General features: G+C 37.0%; 1 protein-coding gene across 1 annotated transcript in view; it reads right to left on the bottom strand.

Moving 5' to 3' along the window:
- The window catches only part of BBX (BBX, HMG-box containing), a 244,900-nt gene that overhangs the window by 36,739 nt on the left and 190,796 nt on the right, over positions 1-17,365 (bottom strand). The window contains 1 exon segment of the mRNA XM_025050956.1: positions 13,292-13,372. Coding sequence (XP_024906724.1) covers positions 13,292-13,372 — 81 coding nt within the window.

Here is a 17,365-nt window from a genome sequence, read left to right as displayed (position 1 = left end):
TTTTTTTTTTTTTAAAACAACATGACAGGAGGATCCAGCCCTTCAGATTATTCACAGGGAAGATCTGAAATATTATGGTTTACAACTACGCTTCTTCACAAAATCATGTAAGTTAAAATTTAGACTTCAGCAAGTAGTTATGAAGACTGAGAACTTCCCTTTATTAACTCTAACCAGAAAATAAGATCAAAGCAAAATGCTAATTTAAATTAATTTAATTTAAATTAATCTAAATTAATTTAGAAACACTAATACATTTTGTCTTCACTGCATGTTTTACTCTCATAAGAGATTTGCTGTTTTTCTACCAATTTTGAGATTATTTTGATTTTCCTTTCTCAATTATCCTAACCTTTCGTGAATATAACTATCCCAATGTGGGGAAAGAGAGTGTACTAGTTCTGGAAAGAAGGCAGAAAGCCATTCTCAAGATAAAATTTATGGTTTTTCAATCACTATCACTCCGGTGACCTTTAATAAGTCATTTCAGGGACCTTTTACCATACAGGCGCTGGTTTTTATAGTGATATGCCAACGGTTTGCATTTGTACAAGTTCATCTTAGCAAACCTAATAATACTTTGCAAACTCTATTCTCCGCTTCAGTATATTTCAAAATCATCTCATCACCCCTGATAGGATTCTACAGCTAGGAATGAAATGGAACAAATGCAGACATTCACACTGCGGACACATTCTGGGAAATAGCATAATATTTCTTGCGAAGTTAATTACACTGAGCACTAGTCATGCTTTATTTCCTTGTTTCAGGCTCTTAAAAGTTTTTACACAAATAGAGTATGCTAATCTTAAATTATAAGGAAAACAATTATGTTCCTGGAAGTGAAACTGTAAAAATAACAAATAACTCCTAATCAAAATCTACAAATCACATAGCTCACTAACCAAAACCCCCCCAAAATAAATCAGATTCTCAGACTTGGGTGTCACTCAAGAAGTTATCTAATTTAACATTTTCCCCAATGTAGGAATTCATTATACTATTTTGTTTCTGAGAAAGAGTTATCCAGCTTTTTGCACAAAAGCAGTGACCGTAGTAGAGGGAAGTTCTGTTTGAAATTTTTTAAATAGTGAGCAAAACTCTATCACCCTTTCAGTCTTAGTTGTTTCCTGAAGCCACATAAATTAATCCACTCCTTCTCTCCTTCTCGCATGTGACAGACTTCGAAATCTTGGAAGACAGACTTTATGTACTCACAAGTCTCTTCTCCTGTCATAATGTCCCAGGTTCCCTTAATTGCTTATTATGTAAAGGCTTCCCGACCTTTTGAAAGTTGGGTCCCTCTTTTCTAGGTGCAGTATGATGTCCTGAGGTGAGAATGGGCTGTACTGAAATAAGCTGGGTTCCTGACCAAGCACCATAGCTTGCTTGCCGAAGGTGACACAATGACCTATGTAGCTTAGACTTGAACCCATATAAAGAAATAAAGGGCTCAGAAAAGGTAATTAGTACATCCTCCACCAGGCTGTTGTGATGCAAGGGTGAACACACGTGTGTGAATATAACTTGTAAATGACAAAGCTTTACAAGGGTTGGGGAACACTGATGCTTCGATTCAGCAGTATCTTTCTTCAATTAAGTTTCTAGTCTTCCTGTAACACTCTAGATGAGAAGCAGAACTCTCTGTCACTTGATAGGAACACTAATCTTCTAATAGGGCCCAAGGATAAATTCCCACCCCACTTTTGAAAACAGCTCACACTTTGTCTTGTATTGGGCTTGTGGTCAATTAAAATCCCAGATTTCTTTACCCATATAATATGCTAGGAAGCTTGGCCTCTCCTGTTCTATATATTTTTTGTACCTAAATCCAAGATTTTCCATATAAAGTTATTCTTTCAAAATTTGAATTAAATTACCTTTCAGCTTTGTGTTATGGACATGTTTTATTATTTTTATTGTTATTTTATTATTATTTATGCCTACAGCACCTGGTCTTCCTAGGTGGTCTCCCATCCAAGTACTAACCAGGCTTGACCCTGCTTAGCTTCCGAGATCAGACATCGGGCTTGTTCGGGGTGGCATGGCCTACCCCACTTTTGAAAACAGCTCACACTTTGTCTTGTATTGGGCTTGTGGTCAATTAAAATCCCAGATTTCTTTACCCATATAATATGCTAGGAAGCTTGGCCTCTCCTGTTCTATATATTTTTTGTACCTAAATCCAAGATTTTCCATATAAAGTTATTCTTTCAAAATTTGAATTAAATTACCTTTCAGCTTTGTGTTATGGACATGTTTTATTATTTTTATTGTTATTTTATTATTATTTATGCCTACAGCACCTGGTCTTCCTAGGTGGTCTCCCATCCAAGTACTAACCAGGCTTGACCCTGCTTAGCTTCCGAGATCAGACATCGGGCTTGTTCGGGGTGGCATGGCCTTAGACCATGGACTGTGGCTCCACTGGGGAGCGAACCCAAGACCTTCTGCATGTAAAGCAGATGGGCTAATCGCTATCCTATGGAACCAAGTCCTGGACATGTTTTATAAAGCTGCTTTTTATGTGTTCGTCCAAATCTTTGGTAATAATTGAGTAGGACATGGCCAAGGACAGAGCTTTCTGACAAACCTCTAGAGCCCTTTCATCAGGTTGACTTGAACATGAATAAACTTCAGCAATCTAAGAATTTATAACCCAGTCTAAATTTCTCCCAATTTGTTCACAGGGACATCATAAGATTATCCGTCAAGTCTTGCTGAAATCTGGATACAGTATGCCAGCAGCGTTCTCTTAGCCTATTTTATAATCATACCTAACAGAAAATGAATATGGATTGTGCACCAGTCAGCATCTAACTAGGCAAACAGAAATAACTTAATAAGCACAGCTAATTAAGGGAATTCAGTGCTGGGCATAAGGTGGTTACACAGGTCATGAAGAACTGAGACACCCAAACAGGAGGTGGAAAGGCAAGCCGGGGATCAGCTACTGTGGCAGAAAGCCACAGTAGGTACAAATGGGCGAAGAAATGTTACTGAAGCCCAGGGCTTGGGTCCGTAGTGGAAGGTGGAACCACAGTCACAGGCCTGTCTGGAGGGAGCTGATACATAAAAGAGATGCTGCCTTTGCTTTACCCTCTTATCCCCTCTCTTCATTCCTCTCTTTATCACCTTCTCTTTTCCTCCCATTCCCTAATACCTAACCAGTGTCTCACAATGGCTGAACCCAGCTGAAAATCAGGTCACAAGAATCCAGGAAAGAGTCTGCGGCCACCTGGGATTTAAGCCAGCTCGCAGGGCAAACAGGCTCTGGGCTGGTGCACTGGAAATGGCTTTTTTTCAGAGAGACTTCAGTAATTTCCAGTTTTTACCTTCTTTTCTATGAGTTTGAACATTATATTATTAGAAATAATTTTTGAAAGTTTCTAGGAATTAGTAGTCTACATTTCTACGTGATATAAACAGAACCTGGGAACTGCTATGGATGTAATAATTTATCACTCTAAAATGTGGGCCAATTCTATATTGAAAGCCAGTCTCGAAATGCAGGATTCTAAAGCTAGATTATGTTGAACTTTAGACTGGTTAGCTCATATTCTCTACATCTTTCTGTGCCTCAGTTTCTCAATCTATAAAACAAGGTGGTTAACAGTATTTGCCTTAGAAATACTGAGGTTCACTGAGTTGTACATGTACAGTATTTAAATTACTGCATAGTACAAAGCAAGAATAACATATTGTGACAACTATTGCTCTGGGGCCTTATGCCATACAGAATAAATGTTGACTATTAGTAGTAGTAGTTATATTCATATTGGTATCATTAATAGATATCACAGCCCTAGTAGATTAACTGCTTTGCTCTAATTTTTCACTGTAGAGTTGAATGATTCTATAGTTGGAAAAAAACCATATACAACAAAATTAGATTTGAGAAGATCTTAAATCAGTTATCTTTCAAGAAGCAACTCTAAACATATAAGCCCAGTTCTACTTTTGGGTACAAGCATATCTACTTATATCTACTTTTGGGTGTAAGTATCAGTACTTCAGTAGGACTTAGGAAAGTGCATACACACTACAATACATAAATATGCCAGGACATGCACACAGGTAAGCGCAGAGTGGACACAAAAAACCATAAATCAGTGTGAACTCAAGTGAATAAAACTGCATTGTGAGAAGCACAGAATTAATGTATATTATTAATTAGTCAGGTTGTCCTTAATAGAAAGTTGGTTGTTAGGCCCTGAAAGAAAACATGCCTTAGTAAAAAACAATTTATTCTTGTATTATTACTTTAAATTGAACAATAACCTTCTTTGAGAAAAGCGAGAATGCAAATTCATCTGCAGGACAACTTGTGGGTGGAATTCTCGTGGCTGTATTCATAGAAGTTAAATGTTAATGTTCTAAATCAAATGGTAGGCATAAATATTTGATATCTATTGTCTATTCCCTCAGGTACTACTCTATTTTTAATAACTGTAATTTGGTGGGGGGGGGGGTACAAAATGTATCCTGTTCACCTTTGTAATCTCCTCCAAGAATATCCTAGTACCTACTTTCAAAATGAAGGCATTCAAAAAATAAATGTGGTGAAGTGAATGGTTCATTAGTTCTGAGGTAACTGATGAGTATAAAATGCATTCTGATTCATACAAAGAGTTACTCTATGAGTCTATAAAAAACAATGCTAATTATGACCCTGCGACTAGGTGGCCTAGACCAGGAATCACACTGTCCTTGTTATGTTTCTCAAGAGCACCAGTAAAAATTAATCACCAATATTTTAATTTTGCCTGGGACGACTGAAACCACACTGAGAAACCACAGTAAGGTTTCTCACTGTTTTGTGTAATAAGATTGGCTTATCACTTATCAAGTGATGCGCTATTAGAAATGTAACTCGCTCCCAAAAGAAAAACAAACAAACAAAAAAAACATTATGCTGAAATCAAGATCCTAAGCAGGTACATGCTGGATGAATGTATAAAAAACTATCATCTTCAAAATGACTGCAAAGAAAAAAAGCAACAGGAATATTGAAGGGGTGAAATACAATGGTAGGATTATTTTCTATGTTCCTGAGTTCAGGGAGGCTGTCATTTTCAGTTCAGGTAGGACCACACCCTAGGTTCAGATGTAATTGGGGACTTGCTTTAGAGACATAATAAATCTGTGTTCTATCAAGCTTTTATTTCTTTGAATCAAAGACATTTTTAAATGTATTTCTTTCTATAAAAGTTATGGTATCAATCTATTTCTTTAATGTGTCCTGCTTTAAAAGACTTAAAAATATGACCAGTGAAAAATAATTATGTGTACTATATAAGAAATAATACCACAGAAGCAAAAGCCCTTAACTGGTACAAAGAAATGGGTAAGTAGTTCCAGAATGTACCATATTATTTAGCTCTTAATTATACTTTGTCTTTCATTGTCTATTATAAAGGAGCCAGCTAGATTAAAAACAAGGCAGTGTGAAAACAGACCCACTGACACTAATCAGGAAGTTTCAATTTCAAAATCTCTGCTTTTTAGTACAAAACAAATGTTTTGCAGCCAAGGTATGTTTACAATCATTTTGTACTGGCTTATTATTTGCCAAAACAGTGTAGACATAACCCTAGGATGGCGGTTAGCAGTGTTTTCCAAGATGTGCATTTCCCTCACAATTAAATAAAACCAGAATGTTTTTGCCATAAAAAATACAATGGCTGATGGTTTTAGAGAATAAAGAATAATATCACTGCTAAGAAAATTTAATTTTCTTTCTTATAAAATAAAAAAAAAACTGGTCTAAGTGCCTCTCAAAACTAAAATCCAGGCATATTAAATATGTTTACTGTTTGGTTTGCTGAAACAATTGGGCCAATTAAATGGTGGTTTAAATGTTTAAATGGTTTAAATGTTTCCCTTTACTATTTCTCCAGAAATGATAGCATTTCTGGAGACTCCAAATGGGATCTACATGGCCATCTACTTAAGTCTTCCCAAAGGTGTGAAAGGAAGTCATTAGGTGCATTCATATATTTTAATTCCCCTAAAAATAAGCTTAAGCAATTAGGAATGAAATTAGTGGTTTTATATCAGGAATTTTCTAAAAATGACTGGCAATCCGAATAAAAAGATAAGGAAAGAAACACACAACTTCCAAATAAAAGGTCCCCCTCAAATATAAGTATTAGAATCCAGTTATGTGATGACAGTGTAGGTGGTGCTTAGGTGGGAGCGACACGTTGAGGTTCTGGGCTTCAGGAGGTTACAACAAGATGGAAGGGATAATGCACATCAATAATACACAAGGACAAAACACAACACAACAGAGTCATACCTCAAAATCAAATACCACCTATGTTTGGTAGTGGTGGGGGGTTGCTAATGTGATAGAAGTGATGTGATTTCTTACTTTTTCCAATATGGTATGTAATTTCTGTAATTTCATCATAATTTAGATTTTCTTAAAGTGAGCCATAATTCTCCATAAGATTTAATTTTTATGGACACTAGAATAGATCTATTTGATTTTAATTATAACTGGTTTTTGCTGGATAGAATATAAGAAAAACTAGGGAGCCTCTGAAAATATCTCCATCCTTTTTAAGAAATAGAGTTAAGGACAACTTTTCAATTTCCCTGGACCCACCGGAGATCTATAATCTTGCTTTTTTATATACAGATTGCACCTGGAAAAATCCAGCATCCTCTTTCTTTACCTTAACACATATCTAGTTTCATAAACTGAGATAAAGAAAAAAAGTACAACACAGACAGGTACCACAAACCAAATTCAGCAATGCTGTGGTGATCATTTTTTACCTTTCTTTTGTGCTCAGAAGAACATGGGTCTCTGCTTTCTAAACTCAACTATCTACCTAACTGGCAATTCTCTCTCTTGTTTATGTTTTCATGTTGGATTTCTTCAGTTATCCCTCCCCTCTCAAGCATCTTTCATCTCTTCTCTTGTACTCACATGGCTTCCTCTGTCCATAAATATCTAGGCTTCTTGAATAGGGCTCCAAGGTCAGGGTTAAACTCTAGAAGATATTCCTTCCCCACACACTCAGGTTCTGAATTGAAGTCACCTCCAGTGCTTCACTCACCTCTGAAATCCCTTTTGCTTTGCCTCTCACATCAACTCAGTCATCCAGCTGAGTCTCATGGTGTCTGTTTCTGCCTCTTGTTTACACTGCCATCTCCCCCAATCCTGGTTCTTGTTTTCTCACACCTGGATGTCCACGAGGCTTTCTACTCCATTCTACACACAAGTGCCAAGTGTCCCTTCAAAGTGCTGCTGTCATCACTGTATACCCCTCCCCCAAATCTTCAATTTCTCCCCAGTATTTTCAAGCAGAAATTTCTCTGCTTCACACTAAACACCTTCCCACTTCTGACTTGTAGCTACACTCTGTCTTCACCTTCCATAAATCTCCTCCACTCATGCCAGTCTGATTTACTTGTTGTCATCTATCTATCTCACATTTGCCTGCCTTTTTCCCTTTGTTGTATCTCCCCTATCTCTCCATTCAATTATGCATAAACTGCAATCTCTACTGAGTATAGGTGGTCAGGTTAAAGAGCAGTGGACAAGTGTAAGTGAATGCCGACAATGACCTGTGGCCTCAAATCAAGGCTCAGAAGAGGATGGTCATAAGTGTACAGCAAACATCTCTTTAAGGGGGCAGCTACTTATTAGTTCTGACCAACTTTTCTTATGTTGGAAGGCTAGCCAGTCCAAATGCTCTAAATTTTCCTGAGAAATCATAAGTTTGTATTTACTTGAAATCAATAATTTAAAAATACTGGCCACTAATTCAAATGTAAACAATAATACAGGTCAACAAATTGTGAGCCAAACAAAGTATCTCTGTAAGTTGGACGTGGCCCAAAGGCTGCCAGTTTCAATCTCTGTTCCTAAATAATTCCTTCACCGGGAACCATTTTCGTGCTCTCTGCCCTGTGCTGCAGTCCCCAGAACACTCCTGCCAATATTTATTTCTCCCTTTCCTGGTTTCACACATTCACTTCACATATCACTCATCACTCAAGTGGAGTTTTGTCATTCCGTTGCATGGTTCCCTATGAAACCACTTGCACTATTTATTTCTTATCCCTTAATTTTCTATATCTTATCTCTTTGCAACTGAAGCCTAAGTTCCTGGAGGACAGGAGTCATACACCATAATTTCCTGCAGCCCTCACAATCTTTCAAAGTATATTCAAGAACAGGCACTTACTTAAGTATATAAGATGTATCTTGGCAGTTTCAAAAGTACAGACACTTTTTAAAAAGGAAAATATCAACTCCATTTTTTGACAGCAGTCTTGAACAATCTGTCATCTTATTCAGCTGTACACATATGTGTAGGAGTAAGCCGTCTTCCATAGAGCCTTCTATAACACGCAAACTCCTATAACAAGCAACTTGCAGTCTTTTATAAAACAAGGTGACAGAATAGCATAGTGTTGAAGAGACCAGGCTGTATGACAGACTGCCTGGGTTTCTACCAAGGCCCTAACAATGTGACTTCAGGCAAGGCACAAAACCTCTCTGCTCTTGTGTTTCCCAGTGTATAAAAGGGAAATGATAACAGCATCTACCTCAGAGAATGAGTGTAAGACTTCAATGAGTACATATAAAGTACTTAGAAAAGTGTCTAGCACACAGTAGATAACAAATGTCAGTCATTATTATCTTAGATTAAATAATAAAACTTGCAGATAAAATCAGCTATTAAAATTTATGATCTATTTTAAAGAACACATAAAATTATTTCAGAAAAATTAGAAGTATAAACAGTAATATTTTTAGGTTTATGCTTCAGCCCCTAGTGGCACTCTAAAACACCGAAACTGTACCTGGAGGTAAAGCATTCCTATACTACTGATCTTAAAAAAAAGGGTCACAGGTTACCTCATCATAATAAAAATACTTGAATATCCATATATAGTAAGCTCTAGCAGCCATACTGTTATTGGCATGGGGTATATCCTCAATAATTATTTTTCATTAGAATAAATAAACTGCTCCACTTATTATACCAAGCAAGTTTGGTATATAAGATCTTCAAGAGTAAAATTTTCTTCGCTAAAATGTACAGGTAAAGATGTCTCTGAGCATCCTCCAACTATAGCAACTATAATACATAATGATTTCTGTGGGATGCTCTGCTGCTTTGCTGGTCTCTATATGACCTGACCTGATTAATTTCAAAATGAAAGGAAACACAATACATTATAGTACCTGTACCAATTAAGTAACTGATTAACTGAACAGTATGAGCCTCATGGAGGATTATATATTTCTCAATTCCCTCATAAAGGATTACATATTTCTCAATTCCCTCACCTCAGCAGCACTATGCCAAATCTCCCTTCCTAGCTGGGGTGGATTCCTGAAAAACATCTGGAACAGATCCCAGAATTTTCAGGCCACTTTCAGCTATTAAAAATCTACCCAGTTTAAAATACCAATCTAATGCCCAAAGCAGGGCTCTCCTCAGGGAATCTCCTGGCTCCAGGGTCCCTGGAAATAGGGAGTCCTTCCAATGCCCAAACTGAGAGTGTAGGCGATCGAAGTCTCTCGTGTCTATTGCCTACTTCTCCAATTTTCTTTATGCTTGCTCATGTGGGTGTAGGGTACAGCAATAAACGCATGCCTACGATATTTCTTGCTTCTTGCAAAAGAGAAGACATTTCTCGCAAGCAACAACTCCTATCTTTGGGAGGTCTCCTCATTCACTCCTCCTCCCATGCCAGCCTACAGGAATGAAGTTGGGTAAGGGTGAGTGGTTAGTTCCTGGGCTGGTTCCTGGCCCTGTGTTCACACAGCTTAAAGCTTCCTGTTTAGAGGGCAGAAGAAAGAATGGTAGAGGTAAAACTAATTGCCCAGTTATTTCTTTTTTTTTTTTTTTTTGGTGTGTGTGGGGGTCTATTCCTGCTAACTCTACATATAAGACTAAATGACCTTGTCATGGGATGCCAAAAACAGGGACGATATACAAAATATTTGACAGGAAAGGGTACCACACAATCAGAAGGGATGTAATCTCAGGGCTGGTACATGGTCTTACAGGCCGCTTGCTATGTCCCCTAGTTGCTGGAAGGATCAGGGAGCCCAGAGGTGCTGGGAGAGTTGCTCCAAGGGTTCTCAAGGGGTTTGGGTCACAGTCTGCTTGTTCACTAACAACAGGAAGTATTCTGGTACCAGGGCAGCTGTACTGGTATAAACCAGCTAAAAATCACTCTTGCCTGTAGAAACTCATTATAGTATCCTGAGCAAAGCTATCTCTATTGAATATTTCCTAATGTGAGACTATCTCAGGCCTGCCTCCTCTGCCAACTACTCCCCATGACCGTCCCATGGCTTACTGCCTGACCAAACTGAACTACTTTCTACTTATCTACTTGACCTCTGGAAAACTCACAAACCTTGAGTGCCAAAGCAGAAAGTGCAGTAGGCTATTCCAAGTCTCGCCCTGCTGCCATCTTCCTCTAGCTCTTTTTGCCTGCTCAGGCAGCAGTTAAGTCTAGGTCTAAAACATTTCTTGCTTCTCATCAAAGAATGAGAAGACACTTCTTGCAAGTACCACCCCCAGTCTTTAACAGGGGTTCTCTAGGAGCTGCCTTCGCTTTGCTTGACAGAGGGCAGGGGTAAAAAATGGAAAGTACTTGCCCCTGTTCCTCTTCAGGACAAGGAGAAAAGCTAAAATATTCCAGATGACTGGATAGCCTATTCTTTCCATCCATGCCCCCCCCCCCCCGCCCCACACACACACACTGATGACTTAAGGGGTTAGGGAGGGAACAAGGGGAGAAAACTCTGCAGTGGTTTAGTAGGGGATTAGGGATAGTAGCTGGATTAGGTCATGTCTCTTTAAATTCCAAGAGAAGGGTCTAGTCCAGATTAAAGGTGGCTTCTTGGTGGCTTTCTCTTTGGAATGTATGAATTTAAAACTGTTCCTTCAGATTTCAGACAATACTACTAATTCTGGGAACCATCAATTTTGGGAAACAAAAAAAATCCTCCTCAATATACTGTTATACTTATTTAAAGAGGCACTGACATAACTGAATTTTATGTTTTGTTCAAGAAAAATAAACTTCAAATACACATGGAATAAAAAAAAATTGAGGAAGCATATTTCTGCTGGTGATTATTTGAAGATGCCGATTAATCCACTGAACACATTATTTATGTTTAACTAGAAACTTGAGAAGACTTTAGGATGTTATTCTAAAATATAGTCTATTAGCTTTATGGTATATTCATGTGGTACAAATAATGTGAGAAAATTTTCTTGGTAAATTATTTTTTAGCGACCCTGTTTCTTCAAAAGCATATATTTTACTCAGAAGTCAAAAGAAACTAAGTCTGAGTATAAGCTGATTTGCTATAATTGGAATAGGCTTAATGCAGTCATTTTACCCCTTTAAATTATGATACCAGCATTCAAACATCTGTTAAACCATAGCATCTGTTTCATATTTGGGCTACATCCCTACAAATTAGAAGAGTGTTCTTTTTTAATGAGCTATGATTTAATAGGGAATCCTTTTTTATGACATGCCAAAGAAAGGAAATGAGAAGACAAATTCATCTCTCTAGCATTCCCCCACCATAGCAAAGTATCTCAAAGATCCATACATTTCTAATACAAAACTGTCTAATACAGATATATTGATATTGAAAGTTAGGGTGTCTTACAGTATTGTTTAATATTTTAAAAACCATGTGTATCCATTCATCTATCAAGGGATGGATACTTAGGTTGCTTCCTATCTCGGCTATTATAAATAATGGTGCAATGAACATAGGGTGCATATGTCTTTTTGAATTAGTGTTTTAGTTTTCTTCTATACTTAAATAAAAAATAATAAAAAATAAAAACTGTATGTATATGTTTGTATATAAGTATACACATACACACAACCAGGAAATGCAGAGGGCCATACAGTCCTAATATCCAAGAAAAATAATCACTTCTTTCAAATAAATTGTCTTGACAACCTACATAGTCTTAAAGAGACTAGACAAATTCACAACCTCACAGTCTCTCTGTTTACAGTTCTAACTCCAAAGGCATATTGGCTGCCAAATCTTTACCATTTCAGTTCTATCTGAAGTAGTACTTTGCCACTGACTCACCAAGTTCCTTTTAAAACTATTCCCTATGGTCTTCACAAGTTTTCTAGTCATTCACAGACCTCTATTTGGGTCTGAATTTATCTTACACAAGAAGCATGTCAGCTTAATGACAACAATGGGTTAGTTTGTTCCACTGTTTGTACTTCTTTACGGTTTCAGGTCTTTGTATTTTCATATTTCTAATTTGGATCCGGCTAGACTTTAAAAGCTTAATGTTAAGATATTTAAAACTCCTGAATTATGATGATACAAGCCACCATAAAATTTACAAAATGACCAGTTGTCCCATTAAGTTGAATAAACTACAAAGAATTTATAAAAGAAATGTTACTCGCAAAACAAAACAAAACCAGAAGGAACTCATGGAAAGGAAGCCAGAAGCATGAGAGAAAAGAAAAAATTTAATATAAGAAATTTTTGATCACGCATTTTTGTTCCTCCTAATTTGTCTCACCAAAAGAGAAAATTGCTACTATAGTGTCTCAGTGCTAAAGACGCTTCTTCCACATGTTCCCTTAAGGCAGAGCAGTCACAGCTTGGCAGAGAAAGTCATTGCTACCGCCCACCCTAGCAACAACTGCTTCTGGCACCTTCCTCGCCAACCCGTCCCTACCAAATGAGGGCTCTGTCCCTCAAGGACTTTATGAAAGCACATTTTCTACTTTGCCAAAGGTATTTTATACCCATGTCACATCAAATGTACAACTGAAGATGTCATAAAGCCAGACTTAAGAACATGTCATTGGAGTTCTTCACTTAAAAAAAAAAAAAAAATTAAAACATCAACCGCCTGGTTTAAAAGTGGTGCCTTCCAGGGATTTAGAGATGTTATAAGAGAATCAGTGAAGAGGAATATGACCTGGGCCATTCTTCTGGGTTCAGGCTGGACTTATTTAACCAATCTGAGAGAGACAAAACTGACCTTATTTTAAAATACTACCTGTGAAAAAGATTTTGCAATTTCCCTGGGTAACCTTTTACGATGCTTAATGACTTTCAGTAGCAAAACTCCTTTTTTCCTAAATTAAAGGTTAACCCTCTCATTGTTTAAAATTAGATACGATACACTTTATAGTCAAAGGTGAGATGGTGCAGTTTAAGGAACATTGTTATGATTGACTTTCTTGTGATTTCCACCTCTGCATGGCTTATCTCAATATATTCTTAGAAACTTGCCTCTGCTAGTTGAAAGAGTGCAGACTTTCCACAGCGTTTTACAGGTTCAGCACCACCCAACTGCGAAGTGTTTGAAGAAATCTATATCGAAAACAATTCACATAAAAAATATTAATTGTGATATCAAAGTCCTTGCTTCCCATTCATACACATTCAGGAGCTTTCCTCAGTTTATGAGACCATTGTTGCTCCCAAGTACTAAATAACTTTAAATGTGGCATGCTTAGATTTATAATTTTGAAACCAATTTTAGTAAATAACCTTAAAAATAGTAACAAAAAATAGGTGTGACTGGTGGCTATTTTAATGACAAGAGTATGTCAGGTTTTGAATTTAATTCTATAATCTTAAAAGAAGATATGCATTTCCGTTTCTACATAAATACAAACTCATCAACTGGCCAAATATAAAAGAGCTATTTAGAGTCTATTTGTATTTACCAAAGCAATCAATTTTTTAAAACAATATATTTGGGAGCTCTGTGGAAAGGGTCTCAAGTCAGTCAAAAAATTTTTTTGGAGGAATCTAATATAAATGTGCTAAGGCAGGAGCTGGGGAAGCTGAGAAACTTACATAAAACATTGGCCCTGGCTTTGAGAGTATGCTCTAAAGTTCACACAAAAATTGACAATTAAGACCACAAATCTAAACAAGTTGTACAATTAAGAATCTATCTGGTAGTACATTAACTTATATACAACATTACACTGACTGCATATTCTTCTGAGAATCTGGCTAAACAGCAGCTGGGCACTGATTACAATGAACAGCACTATCCTTTCTCATTTATATATGGAAACTTCATTTTCAATTTCTAGCCTAACTCAGTAAACAGCTGAGAAGGACAAAGTATCTCTGTCTTTACAAAGTATGCTTCTCCTGGAGAAGTTCTGTTATCATTAATTAGAACAGCTAGCTACAGTCTAAGCTTTTTGCATTCTTAATGATTCTGAATTCTTTCTCAATTCAGGTGACAATCTTGCTTTGCAACTATATCCTTACAGGTGACCCCAGTCCCACAGAAGATTCTATGCAGCTGTCATCTCCAGGAGAGAGTGGGTACTTTGATGCTAGAAGGAGTTCTCCCTAGAATACCTGCTGCATAAGAGGCTTTAGTAGAGGCAAACATTTAATAAGCTATCTGGGCTATTTAGAAGGGTCTAATTAAGAAAGTTTTAAGGATTTTTTCTTCTTAGGTACTATCATTTTTAAAAGAGACCTTTTCTTCCTAGGTACTACCATTTTTAAAAGAGACCTCATCCCAATCACTTTATTTATGTATTTATTTTTAAAATATCAACTTATAGGGCTCAATCTTTCTGAAGTTTGGAAAATTTTCCTCTAGCTGAATTTTCTCTGATATATGTCACATACTTTTTCGAGACAAACTGAATTTAACTACTCACCTTATGACTAGACTAAGAGAAACAAACCCATTAGTATAATCATGGCCTCTCTGACTTGAGGGAATGAAGTACTGAACATGTATACCAGTCCCTTGAACCAAGGTTGTATGAGAGAGACATGGCTTTTATGTCACAGAGATGTGCCTTCATTAACTTTTTGCCGTGTAGACTTAAGCAAATAATGAAGGCTTTGAGCCTCCTTTATCTCATCTTCAAAACAGAAACATACCTGCCCCAGACTACTGCTGTGTAGATTAGATTTTATGTTAGTGAAGAGTCTGGCACAGTGCTGAGCCCATATAATGCTCTCAATAAATGATGCATTTAATAATTATAAAGATTTATTATTATTAACACTAATAAACATAAACTCTCTTAGTACAATTCCAAAAATTAGTTACACACTGAAATTGGAATGGAATTAAAAACTGCAATGTCAGGATAATTATTAAATTTAATAACTTGTAGAATATTAAATTTGTCACATATAATACCCTCAAGAATTCCTGAAGGACAGACTGGGCAGTGCTGCACTGCATAGCCCCTAACGCTGTTTCCAGTTTTCACTTGCTCCCTCTGCTGTCGTTTTTGTTGCTGTAAGTTTTGTATGTGTTTGTTCACTACTATATATCCTGTGCCGAATGCAGTTTATGGCACACCGAGAGGCTCAATGGAGAACTGTAGAGGCCATGTCATACTATCTGCTGCTATCTGAGTTCACACACGGCTGTCTGAGTCAAGGCTTGAGAACGAGTCCTTGCCTTTCCAAAGGAACTACCTATGTTTAGTAAGAATGATTTTCTTCATTGCCTGTGGGAGGATTTTTACATATAGGGCAGTATTTTAAATGCCAAAAGTTGCTGGAAGCCTGAAATCCCAAGGGGAACGTGTGGAGAAGGGTCAACGTATTTCAGCAGTCTGACATTTATAGAATCACCTAACAATAAAATTTTCATGGAATGACTTAGTGGTAAGATTCGCTTTCTAAAAATGTCTTTGGCTTATTAATCGGAATGGGGGAGTGGAAAACCGGACATACATTAATGTCTATGGCTTAAGCCTTATCTTGATTTCTCTGCAGCATTTGACATGGCTGACCCTTCTTCTGGGGAACTCTTCTCTAGGCTTCTATTACTGCAGGGTCCTTATTTCTTCCTATCTCTCAGACCACTCCTTATTCTCTTTTGTTGGCTCTCCTTTCCAAAGCGATCCTATAAATGTTTTTCCTCAGGGTTTTGCCTTAGGGCCCTTGCTCTCCGGAATCTCATCTACTCTGACAGCTTTGATAATAAGCATAGCTTGTAAGATGCTGACTTGTTATACCACTGTTCATTCTCCCCATTTCCCCCCCCATCTAAGACATATACATCCTTTAAAGTAAAAACAACATACTAACACGTTTTTCATAACTGGTCAGCTACTAGAGAGACGTGTTATGTTTCGCTCCTGCGAAGGGGGCACCAGTGGGACATACTGCATAGTGCATACTTTGCTTTTTATTTTACTCTATTTGATGATGCCTGCCAATCTGTTAACTCCGCTGTAGTCTCTCCTTTGGTTATTATAGAATGTTTTGATAAACAGGGTGGGTGTAATAGTATGTGAGGTACAGCAAAAGTGCTAAGAAAAATTATCACCCTGGATGTTAAATTGCTAATTTTATAGTTGGCCCGAGGTAGGGGAGCACACCAAGGAAACAGGTAGCAGAGATCAAAAGCAAATTAGGTAATGATAGAAGTCTTCTGCAATTATCAGGGGTATTATAAACATTGTACCCTGGCAGGAAATGACCAATAACTATTGAGTAAATAAGTGAATCAAAGGACAAATGAACAATCTGAGATGATTAGTCTTCTTTACATTAAAAGAAATATTAATGCTTCCAAGAAAACATGTTAATACTTTCACATGGATTAGCTGCACTGAGTATATGATATTTTTTTCAAGTATAATATTCTGTAATACATTGAGCATTCCATCATGAAAATGAACGCCTTCAATTTGCACCTACTGCTTATATCCACTTGTAGTAATGCCTTAAATTTGGTGTGTTTATACTGGCAAAAGTAAATATCTTTTAAGGAAAGTTTTAATATCCAAATCCATTTGTCTAAATCGCCTAGATTAGCTCTCTGTCTTCAAAGAAAATATGTAATTTTCAATGCAAATATGTACTCTAGGTGTAAGAGTCAGCCACAGAAGAGAAACGAGAATATGTAGACTGGTCATGGCTTTCGGATTTGTTAAATAATGGAAGACAATAGCTTCCTTCTGAAATTATATTTTGTCATTAGTTTTCAGAAAATTAGATCTAAGAAGTGATGTAGGTGTCTACCTGTAAACAACAGAAGATGAAGACAGGAAACTCATTCTGACTAACTTAATGGATAAGAGCCTAGAAACAGAGTGATGGCTCTTCAGATGGGCCAAGTCAAATCTAGAGAATTATGAGTATCAATAAAGAATGGGAGACAGGTTGACATGCGGGGAAAACAAGATTTTGCACTCTACAGTTCTTTCAAGATCTTGCAAAGGTGATATATTTTCTCTCTTTAAGAATTCATGAGGCACCTACAAACAAACAATGTTCATTATTCAGTTTCCTGGTTCTGTACACGTTAACTTCAATGAGTTTAAAAACTTATACATTTGGCTAAGAAAGAAAAAT

Source organism: Pteropus alecto, unplaced genomic scaffold, assembly GCF_000325575.1.
Source record: "Pteropus alecto unplaced genomic scaffold, ASM32557v1 scaffold270, whole genome shotgun sequence".
NCBI classification, from domain to species: domain Eukaryota; kingdom Metazoa; phylum Chordata; class Mammalia; order Chiroptera; family Pteropodidae; genus Pteropus; species Pteropus alecto.
The sequence above is the reverse complement of the archived record's forward strand: the minus strand, read 5'-3'. Positions and strand labels throughout refer to the sequence as shown.